General features: G+C 39.9%; 1 protein-coding gene across 1 annotated transcript; it reads right to left on the reverse strand.

Moving 5' to 3' along the window:
• Positions 1 to 3,098: 3,098 nt before the first annotated feature.
• On the reverse strand, positions 3,099 to 7,451 carry ahdc1 (AT hook, DNA binding motif, containing 1). The gene has a single exon (XM_062990595.1). The coding sequence runs from the start codon at positions 7,332 to 7,334 to the stop codon at positions 3,099 to 3,101; it is 4,236 nt and encodes a 1,411-aa protein (XP_062846665.1). The 5' UTR covers positions 7,335 to 7,451.
• Positions 7,452 to 12,005: the final 4,554 nt, after the last annotated feature.

Raw genomic sequence — 12,005 nt, forward strand, 5'->3', positions numbered from 1 at the left:
AGGATTTTAACGTCATGTTTTTACACATTTTGGTCACATTCATGACAGAAACGGTAGTTACTCGTTACACAAGATTTATCAGTTCACAAGCTTAATGTCAGACACAGTCATGGACAATTTTGTATCTCCAATTAACCTGACTGTGGTAGGAAACCAGAGCTCCTGGAAGAAACCCACACAGAAAGGACCCAGACCGCCCAAGCTGGGGATGAAACCCAGGACCTTCTTGCTGTGAGGCGACAGTGCTACCCACTTAGTCACTGTGCCGCCCCATTTACTGTTCCAACTTTTTTCTGATTTGGGATTGTAAATCTTCAATTTCAAATCAAATAGATCTCATGCCTGTTTTTTTCTTTGCTGTTGGTTAGCTTGGTGTGACATATATACAGATGCTTGTATCTTGTAGCACATAGCAAAAATGTAACACAGCGGCAAAAAGAAGGTAGCATGGGGCACCATGAATCCATTTAAAGGTCGTTGATTCTGAGAACTTTGTAATCTTTTAAGTAATGAAAAAGAGATGTGGTGGACACAGAAAGAGAATCAGAGCAGAGTGAAAACAGGAAAAATCAGTGTATAGTCCAACACCTTTGCTGGTCTGACAGTTGGAGGCATATCTGTGACTTCAGCATTAATGAGTCATAGTTGCATTTTTAGAATTTCTGTAGATCAGTGTGTAGAATTTCTGTAATGAGTGTGTCTGTCCTTAAAACAATTACACAAGCTTCACAACTGTTTTGTGCGTGAGAAACTATTTGTGCGTGCATGTACAGTTTTAGGTCCTTGTGGTTGCAAGAGGGTTTGTGTGTTTGTGTAAGAAAGCATGCATGAAAGTGTTTGTGTGTTTGTGTTTGTAAAATTAGATCTTGATTGTCACTGCTGGAAAAGTCAGTGTTTAGTCCACGGCTCCAAATCTCTTTGTCCTACTAATAAGTTTCTTCTGTAGCATCTCATTTATAAAATTCTTAAAATTATGAAACAGGTGCAGTCCAAATCATCTGTTGAAAGGAAAGAGACAATATATAAACAACGTTGGCAAAACTGAAATGTACAAACCAGTTCCAATGAAGTTGGGACAGTGGGGAAAATGCAAAAAGAAAATAATAATAATAATAATAATAATTATGTAAAAAGAAATAATTTGAAAACTCTTTTAAACAATATTAAATTTGACTAATCAATCTGATAGTTCCTTGTATAGACACTCATTCTAAATTTGGTGGCTGCAACAGATTTCAAAACAGACCCATTCTTGTCTATAAAAAATAAAAGAGCCTTTTTAAATACTTATTTTTTCATTCCTACATCACAATCTCATAACATGGAATGTTCTAAGGACATTTAACAAGGAATTAGTGTAAATCTTGAACAAAAAAGTTGAACAAATTATTACATTCTGTTTAAACTTATACTGTCCTACTTAATCTACTGCTTTTTTATAATTACGTTTATATGTCATTCGGAAATGTTTAGTGATTTCTGTTTATACTTCTTTGTCCAAAATAAAATTTTCTAAGCAAGTTCAGCTCCCAAGATCAGGTGTTAAGAACATTTGTCTGGGTGGTCAGATGGAATTCTAAAACCACCAGAAACAGGTCTTGCAAAAAAATATAAAAGGCATTGCTTCTGATTTTTCTTTTGTCCACATGGTCAGCAACAAAATTTAGTCAAGCTTTAAGGTATCAGTTTTGAAGCAGAAACTTCTGTTTTGTAATTTTTTACTTTTGGACAAAGAGCTATGTGTTCTAAAAACTGCTGCAAAAATCACTGACATCCCAGGACTGTCATGACATACAAGTACCTTACAAAAGTATGTTAATTTTTGATGAACTGTAAACATATACTACATTAAGCAACACTTTTTTTTACCCTGCATTCACACTAGAGAGCGACAAAGCAACTGTCAGGGTACAGTGCAGTGAAAGAAATTGCTGTCTTCCTAATATCTGTTTTTTACTAAATGGTATCAGATCTGTATATAAAAAGTAATATAAGGAAAACATAAGTAAACACAAACACAAAAGTTTTTAAATGATCATTTAATTTATTAAAGAAAAAAAAGTTAAATTCAATGCCTATATCACCAATTAAGAAAGTAAATTTCATGTGGAATGGTGTAAGTTTTACACCAGATGTAATAGAAACCATGTCTTTAACATGTCTTCACTAACTCACAGAACATAAACCAAAAAGTCTAGAGGGTCAATGATGTGTTTTCTGACAAATGTGAGACGAGTCTTTATGTTCTTCTTGTTTAGATGTTTGTATTAGTTCTCTTGTGACTTCATCTATGAGTCATCAATGTGGTTTTGGAGGAATGTTGGTGGGCAAGCCACTAATGAAAACATTTACCAAAGTTCCATTTTTTTATTTATTAACTTTGATTGTGCTATGCTGCTTCTTAAGGCTTTTTAATCTATATTGACAAAAATATGGGAGAAATTAACCCTGGGTGTGTGTGGTCATTTGAACTCACTGTTTACTCATTTACTAGTAGTTTTGTTTAGTTTAATGATCTAAAACATTTTAAATTCAAAAATGAGGAAATCAAAAAATAGGGTGAGTATTTTTACAGTGCACTCTGTGTGATCCAGTGGCCTGATTTTTGGGACAACAACAACTGAAACAGATACAAATCAACAAACAATGCTAGAATTTATCATTGCTACTTAAATATGTTTCAATAGGGTAAAGCAACAAATACCAATAATTGATTATGCTATATTTTACAGACACATTCATATGTCTGGGGGGTTCAATGTAATACATCTTTTTCTGCCTTTTATAAGGACATCAAAATGTTTTAATCAGGTTCCACCTCAATAAGAAATGATTTAATATGAGATTGTATACTATTTGATCACCAGCATTTCTATGAAAGTCTCTTTGAATGGCAACTATAGTTCTTGTTACATGCCCAAAAAAAACAAATATTGCACAACATAGTAAAGTTGTCACCTAAGTAAATGCAGGGTAAAATACTAATTTTGTTAAAATATAATGCATATAACTTTAGATGTAATATTAGATTTAAATGCCTTAATCATAAGCAGGTTTGCATACTAATTTCTCACCTTTTGAATGGTACAGCAGGCTAACTACAGGCTGGTAACAGTAAAGCTTTCTTCGCTGGGTTGGTCCAGTAGCTGGCAGAGAACCCCCCCTCTGGCACCTTGGTACACATATCGATGCCCAAGGGGTGCATAGCTGTCCGTATTTCCTTGGTAACCCAACTCTTCATGCTGTGGAGAAGAGTCTTGTGTCCCACTTGCACAACTGGATATGGTATGACCTCTAGATACAGATGTGGGATAAGGAGAGTGGGATGCCGATCTTATCCCAGAACCCATTAGTGGCATATCCCGTTTGTTAGAAGCCATAGCCATCTTAGTTGAACGCAACTCTTCATAGCTTTGGGGACTATGAGCAACACTGCCACCCTGCCCATACCAGCAAGGAGAGTTGCTGTAACTGGGAGAGTCATATTGTGAAAGCTGGTCTTTTGACACACAGTGTGGGCTCATGGCAGAGCCACCCTGTGGCATATGACGAGGACCTGAAGATAGTGTAGGGCTAAATGTCCTTGACACATGACCATATGACTGTGGGGGAGGGGGAGGCTTAGGGTGTTGCTTTAAACCATCTGACTGAGTTGACAGGCTGGGAGAAAGGGAAGCAGAGTCTGAGGGGTATGTATGAACAAATCTCTCATCTGAGGATGGAGTCGAGGTATGGACAGAGTATGGAGATGGGTATTCACAGGATTCAGGGGCATGACTAAGAGGTGAAAGGCTACTGCTGTCTCCACTGTAATAATCCAATGTTTCCTGGTATAGCCCACTTGTTGAAGTGATCTGTCCTGTTGCAGCTGTTGTGGCTGTCGATTTTTGAAGTTTTGGTTTGAGTGGCAGAGGTCGCTCCCTTTGACAGGGAGAAAAACCTCCTCTGCCCCTGCCCCCTCTGGGCTGTCGACCCACAGACGGACTGCGCTTTGATCCACTTCCCTGCATGGGAGGACTTGCAGGTGATCCAGGGGGCATGTATCCCATTTCCCTCTCACTTCGATGCTCAGACTTTTTCTTGCGTCCACGGCCTGATTTTGTGCCACCTTGAAATAAGACATTCTGACTCCAGTTGTATGAGGGTCCAGCAGAATTTTCATTCCAATCTAACATTAGTTTCTCTAGGCTTGACAAGCTAGATTGGCCCTCTGGCACTGGTACATCCCTATGGCAGTACACTGCCCCCATGCTTCCTACCCCTGTGTGAGAGGAGTCAGAGGAGGACTCAGAGAATGTGTCTGGGCAGGTACGTTGCTTTGCCTTTTGAGGTGTGTAGTTTGATATGTCTAGAATGTCTTTTGACTCTGAATTTGATCCAGCAATTCCATAATCTGAGTATCCATGAAACTGATGAGCACTAAGTCCATCACCACCCCAGGTAGTTCCTCCATGTCTATAACCCCAAGGAGCAGAGCTCTGGTAAAGTCTGGAACTTTCAGAAGGAGAAGAGGATGAGGAGAAGAAGCTAGTCTTTGAAATTGACATATAATTTCCTCCTGGAGATGCTGGACCAGACTCACTCTGTTGCATTGGGGCATTAGTAGGCCCTGGGTATCCACTAAAATTGCATTTAGCAGAGGCCTGATAACTTGGATAAGTAATCTGCCGTTGTGTAGAAGGGGCAGGGGAGGCTTTATTGTTGTATGTGAAACTGCAGTCACTTAACCTAACATGCTGCTGAGGCCCCTGTTGTACAGTTCCACTATACGTGGTGGGATATTGAGAAAAGACACTAGAAGGATGGGGAGAACTAGGAGACCTTGAGAGGGAAAGAGCAGGAGATTTTGTGTAGGTAACAGTGGGGGACGTTTGGGATATGGTGTACAAGTATGGGGTTCTATTTGATGAGCTGCTATGAGTTTGGGGTGAGGACAGTCGCGCCCCCTCCCCAGTACAGGCATGTACCTTGGGACTTCTTTTACAGAAAGCAGGGGACCAGCAATGGGCCGCACCAGGGCTGCTGCCCTCATATCCTGCTGTAAATTTCAGAGCATCTTGATGTCCTGTTGGGCTGGACAAGGAGATGTCCAGCAAGTCAGTGGAATCATCTGAATCAAGCAAAGAGCGAAAGTATCCAGCAAACATTCCCTGACACTCCTCCCCACCTTCAGCTCCTCTCACTCCAGGGCTGTGGTATACTCCCCTTTTACCAGTCTCAATAGACACAAAGCCTCCACGGGGAGAATAAGAGCCCTGGTAGCTTCCTGCATATTCAGTGGTATTTAGATCACTTTTTTCTCTCCAACCACTATTTGCATTCCAGTCCTGATCCTGAACTCCCTGACCAGCTTTTAAGTCTCCATTCTTGCGTGGACGCCTTTTCCGGATCTTTTCCCCAGGCACAGAGGTACCTGGCGAAAGTTCACTTAAAGTTGTTCTTTTTATTCCTGCATTAAGTCCTTTCCCTCTTTTTCTTGGAGTTCCTGACTCAGACTGGGGCACTTTTCTTTTCTTTCCTATTGTCTCAAAGAAGTCACTAAAGGACCTCTTAAAAGCTTCGGATGATCCAGCTATGCCTCCTCCCCTCCCTCCCATACAGCCTGCACGACCACCACGTTTGCGGAAGCCTGTAAGCCGGTGCAGTAAAGTGGACAGTTTTGGATTCTCTGGAGAAGTGTGAAAGGTCTCAGGTTCAGTTGGAGTCCAGCAGCGTGGTGGAGAGCAGCGGCCAGTGCTAGGAGGTTGCCTGTTCAGAAAGGCCATTTTAGAGAGAACATCTGCATATTCTACTTTAACATCATCAGTGTCGTTAACATATGATGGCAAAGGAGGTGGTAACTTCACTCTTCGCCGCCGCCTTGGCTTTTTCGGCTCTGCTGCACTTGCAGCCCCAGCTTTAGTCTCACGCATATCAGGCTGTCCAGGTAAGGCCTGTTTAGGGGGTCTCCCCCTGCGCCGTTTTAGGATGACTGGTAACTCTCCTGGGGGAAACATCACCATCACACTCTTCCCATTGTTTTTCATGCGGAGAAGGGCAGTGGGTTCTTTGGCAACATTGGCACCCACATCTCCACTAATGCCCTTTTCTGACCCTTCTGCCCCAGTACTCAGTTCTGCAGGTGGCCCCACAACCACAGGCTCTAGGGAGGAGATCTTGTAGCTTTTCTGTCGTCGACCAAGATGCACTGGGATTCTTGCAATTTTTACCACTATCTTTCTTACACCCAAAAAACGACCTCGTGGTTTACCTCTTACTGAAGGTTGAGTCACAGTGTTGGATTCACTAACAAACGTCATACCTACATTATAATTTTTCACCAAGGTAGATGATTTGGGAGAAGCTGGCAAAATCGCAGGAGATGAATCAGTGACAGCAACTTTAAGATGTTGTTCTTCCTTAACTCTTACCTCATCCACCTTCCATACATTTCTAATCTCCTGCTTCTCCTCTTTAAACTCTTCCTCTCTTATGACTACATCTTCTGCATTTCTCCGCAAACGGGATGACTTGCGAAGGTGGCAGGGAAACCGTGGCCGACCAGAACTCCTCAGTTTATACTTCCTCTCTGCCTCCATTAAGGTGTTTTCAGGATTGTGACTTGCACCAAAACTGTGGCATACCTCAGGGTAAGGTAAAGAACCTGTCTCTGGTTTACAAGTGTTAGTGGGTAGGGGGTCTGTATTTACCTTACATGTAGAAGCAGAGCTGTGAAGTTGAGCTGAGTAGTTTTGTGAGAGTTGGCTAGTATGCAAAGGATGTGGTGAATGGACACGGGAGGTGTATGCTTCATTCTTGGATTTTATAGACAAATCCTCTGGAACAAGAGACGTGTCCTCGTCCATCATTAGAGATTTGTCCATCTCTGCATTTTTATGCTTGTGCGTCAATACATTTTGGCCAGTACGCATTTGCGCATCTATCTGAATGTGTGTTTGAGACTGTAAATGTGCGTTTGAGTGCTCTGGTTGGCTGTTCTGTTGTTCAGATGAATGTGTTTGCTGGTGTATATGCCTGTGTGGGTGCGTGTGCTGTTGAATGTGCATTTGTTCATGCATGTGCATTTGTTCCACATGGTCCATTTGTCTGCTTCTCTTTGCTCGGCGCTGAAACTGGTCATCATGATTACGTAGACCATTGGCCAGTGAAGAAGGTGAATACAATTTACAGTGTAGGGAATCAGATGGATCAGAGTCATCAGGTTCTGCTGTAGAGACTCCATGCCCAACATCTCCCATCCAGGAGCCTTTGGCCCCACTGCAGTCTGCCTCAGCCAATGCTTCACAAGCTAAACGCACACTTCCGGAGCGGAGACGGCCTGACAGTCGGCTCATTACCACCCCAGCTCACAGATTGCACTAATGCACTTAGTTAATTTAGGCAGAAATATCTGACAGCCTAAATTGTGGTAATGTGCAGAGGATGACCCAGGCAGACCCAGGTTGTCCGAGGCAGGTCTTTCACTCTCAATGTGCAGCTCCTGGCTGGGTGAGTCTTTAACAAATAAGGGCTATGCAGACTTTATAAATGCAGTCACCTAAATTATCAGGCAGCGTTGATCTGTGAAGTACAAGAAAACATGAAAATACAGTTTAAAATCAATGCAAATATGATAAATAGAAAAAACAACCTAGGGGCTGACAAAATCTGTTATTAGATCTGTTGTCTAAACGTATGACTACATTAACAATTTCAAATACACTACTGGATACAACACAAATTATGGCTATTGCAACCCAAATGGTTGGAATAACTAATAATGTCAGTCATAGAGTTACATTTTGTCTAGTTACACTATATGGCCAAAAGTAAGTGCTAATGTGTTCAAAGCAGTCTGGACCTTTGCAGCTAGTGATGAACAAGATGATTGGTGATTTTTACATGCTATATGTTTTAGCAATTGGTGGCCCCTTCTCTAGAGTTTGTGTGGTCTTCCACTTTGTGCCAGAGATGTTGCTCATAAAAGCTCTAATTTAACACTAACAGCCAAAATATGTAAACACTATATACAGAGTGCCATATATTGTTTCATACAGTGTGTATATTACAAATGGTCATATAGTATACAGTATATAGTTTTGTAATTTTTAAATCATACACTGTATGTTTATAGTATTTATTAATACAAAAATAGTTATATAAATACAATAATAATAAAAACAACAGCAACAAAACAACAATAAAACAATATCAATCATAATAATAATAGAAAACTTCAACTAAATATTCAATAAATTATACCCAATGGTGGGAATGTTTGGCTAGATTTTATGCATGTATAAATATATACATGCATGTATAAATATATACATGCATTCATTTACTATTCATTCAACTTCAGCAACCACTTTAACTGATCAGAGTTAAAGTGATAAAGTAAGTCTGTCAAGGCACAAGGTTTATATACCTCCTAGGGAGGGTGCCAGATTATCACAGGGTATCATTCACTCAGTCATTCATTTATTTATTCAGCCCACTCACACCTAGGAGTAAGCCACTTGTCACTTAGAATAGCCAGTTCACTTAGTGGCATGTTTTTTTGGGTTGTGTAAAAAATTAACTGGTAAATAAAGACTAACGTGGGGGACTGCACTTCTGCCCTCCAGGCATGTAGTTTGGCACCTGTACAACACACACACACACACACACACACACACACACACACACACAAATAATGCTGAGAAAAGTTATGATGACTAATCAACAGGGGGCAGCAGAGGAATGAAACGAGTACTGTCAGGAAGCCCAAGCGTTGCTCCACTGAGGAACGGTCTTAGCATGCTTTTCCAGTTGCAACTAGCAGTTCCAGACAGATGTTAGCGTGCATACGTATTAACCACTAGCATGTGAAAAAATAAGTGGGAGAGATTTTTTTCTGAAATATTACTAAGTCCCTAATTACTTACAGACTTCTACAGTTGCAAAATCCATAGTGTAAACTCAAACTGGACTCCCTTTCTTTTCGTTCATTTTCACACACATTTTCATCCATCACTGTTGCTTTTGCACATGGTTCTTATTACTAACTGGCGTGGACATGGAAGACAGAAATGGAGAGGAGTTACGGCCTGGAGCAGAAACATGTGCTGGGCTGCTCTGGGCCCAACAAACCCTGCCATGCCTTGTTTAAAGACGCACATGGACACACAAACAGGAAACACAGAAATGATAAGACAAAACATGTCAGGAAACAAGACCTTCATATTAGCCTCTATAATATAAATAGGGTTGGGGTTGAAATGATTCATGGCTGAAGATTAACTACACATTTAGAAAAGATTTTAAAGAGTAACAATGTTCTTTTTCTCATTCTAAATGGTAGGGGTGTTTTGGGGTTTAAACTTTTGGGATTAAATTATACAGCGGTTTTGCTTACAAATTGGCTTGCTGGATAGCTTATGCTGTTGAGTGATTATTTCTGATAACAACAGTGTGGTATTAAGCCAAGCACTGGGCAACTGGATTCTCTTTCTTTGAGGGGTTTGGGTCTGTTATGCCAGCCAACCACCACAGAGATTTGAGTCTGAATCACAGAGATACTATTGGGTGGCCAAAAAGTACCTGTATTTTCAATAATGCTTTTTCAAAAAATATTTCTCTGACTCAATGTGCTCAATAGCATTTTGTTCCCAAAAGCAAACCAGCATTTAAAAAAAAATTGTGACTATCTCTGTTAAATGCACAACTTTCTTCAGTTTGCTGTTCTGGAGCAATCAAGAGCATACCAAGAAGAAAGGATATCACCTATGAAAAAGCAGTTATTGTTTCTTATCAATCTGGAAAGGGCTTTAACGCAACCTTTAAACAATTTAAAATTCACCATTTTTCAAAAGGAATATTTTTGAGAGCCTTCAAGACATTTGCCCATCTTTCCAGAAAGAGGTGTATCACCAATTTCAGGTGAGGTAAGACTGTTTAATGCTCAGACTTATGAAGAAAAATCCAAGAGCAACATCATGTTACCTGCAGGCCTCTGTAAGCTCTTTAAATATTCATGACAGCACAATGAAAAAGTTTACATATTACATATAAACAATTCACAAAGTTATTGAACAATATCCTTCAAACTGATGAGACCAAGGTGGAGATGTTTGGTAATCAGAACCAAACACAGAGTATAACAACATGCCAAACACCAACTGTCAAATATGTGAAACATGTTGTTATTGAGACAGCAATGAACTCAGCTTCATACCAGAAGGTTTTGGAAAAAAGTGAGGCCCTCTGTCCAGCAGCAGGCCAAAACTGTATCTTGCATTAGGGCAATAATCCCAGGTACGACCATGAGAACTGTGCATAAACCAATGCCTCCAAACATCAATAAACTGAAGCAATGCTGTGAAGTACAGTGGGCCTAAATGTATCCAGGGTTGCGAGAAATTACAAATCTCTTTAAGGTATTGTTTCTAAAAACAGGTCTAGATGTTACTGAGTTAAACTTTGTACTTATTTTTTCTACCTGGCTTCTAAATGTTGGTTTATCTTTTTTTAAAAACTACATACAGAAGCCTGTTTTTTCCAATTCCAATTTTTTTGTAGAAGTTGGTAAAAGTATAAATTGTCATTTAAGCTGTTAAAAAAAACATAGCATTTTTCCATGACTGTATTCTAAATAGTTAAATATTGTTACTGCCCAACACTAAATGCATAGCTGTATTACAAAAACTGTATTTATAGGTAACAAACTGCACTGTACTGTCTCTTTAGCTTTGTTCATTTTTCTCAACACGATGACTCAGAGAAACTACAGCTCTTCGATCTGCAGGATACATCACTGCACTTCGGTCTCACCCTTGCTCTCTCTCTTTAATTAATGCCATTAATTAAGCATCAGTCTTACTCAAGACAGAAGCGACTACAAATGCACAGCACAATTTTAATCTCACATATACACACAAACAACGCACACACAAATTTACATACAGCCACAGACTCAGCCCATGCTGTAGTCTTTGAGAGATTGGGAGCTTCTTCTGCTTGTTTTAGTCTGTTTTGGCTGCACTGTATATTTTTTTCTGCCAGTGCATGCTAGTGAGCGGGATTAACTAAAGTGTGTGTGTGTGTGTGTGTGAGAGAGAGATTTAGACTGAATAGTTTGTGTTAATCTGCCTTTAACTTTTTACATGTTTACTACTTTCAATGACTTTGTGTTTGTCTCCATCTAATGCTGTCCTTCATTTCTACTTATCCCTGTTTCAATCTTCATTCATCCCTTCTTCTTTCCTGTATTTTTCTCTTTTCCTCACCTCTTCTCTCATTTCCTCTTGGTTTCTGCCCTCGTCTCTTCTTTCCCCTCCTTTATTTTCTCATTTGTCTTCTCCTTCTTTCTCTATCAGTGTTGCTTCTTCTTTCCTGTACTTTTCTCTTTTCCTCACCTCTTCACTCATTTCATCTTGGTTTCTGTACTCTCTTCTTCTCTCACCTTCTCTATTTTCTAAATTTTTTTCTCCTCTCACACTTTCTCTATCAGTGTTGCTTCTTCTTTTCTCTACTCCCCTATTCTCTCCTCTACCTGTCTAAAAGGTAAAGCTGCCTTCAGCCTTAAAAATTCCTTTAAAGGAACCAAGGTCATTCATTCATTCATTCACTGCCTTTTTACCACCGCTTTAACCTGGTTCAGTGTCGTAGTGGTTCTGATTCATTGAACAAAAGGTAAAAAACACCTCTGACAGATCGTCAGTCCATCACAGGGCAGCCACACACACACTTAATTTTTAGTAGCTCATTTGGCCATATGGGCAGTAATCTAGATCACCTGGAGGAATCCAACATGGACAAAACATGCAAACTCCACACATTGTGCCACCTAGTATTAGTCTTGATGCAGACATTTAGAACATTAGTCTTTACCTCTCTAAAGGAATTTCTGTCTACATTTCTTACAAAACTGCTGTACATAGTATTTTACAAAATTGCTTTTGTATTTTGGACATTAGCTAAATAAAATCTGGTATTTAGCTCATATTAAGTTTTGTATGTGAAACAGCCTAGACACTTAATATCCA

The sequence above is a fragment of the Trichomycterus rosablanca genome, chromosome 2 (genome assembly GCF_030014385.1).
Source record: "Trichomycterus rosablanca isolate fTriRos1 chromosome 2, fTriRos1.hap1, whole genome shotgun sequence".
NCBI classification, from domain to species: Eukaryota; Metazoa; Chordata; class Actinopteri; order Siluriformes; family Trichomycteridae; genus Trichomycterus; species Trichomycterus rosablanca.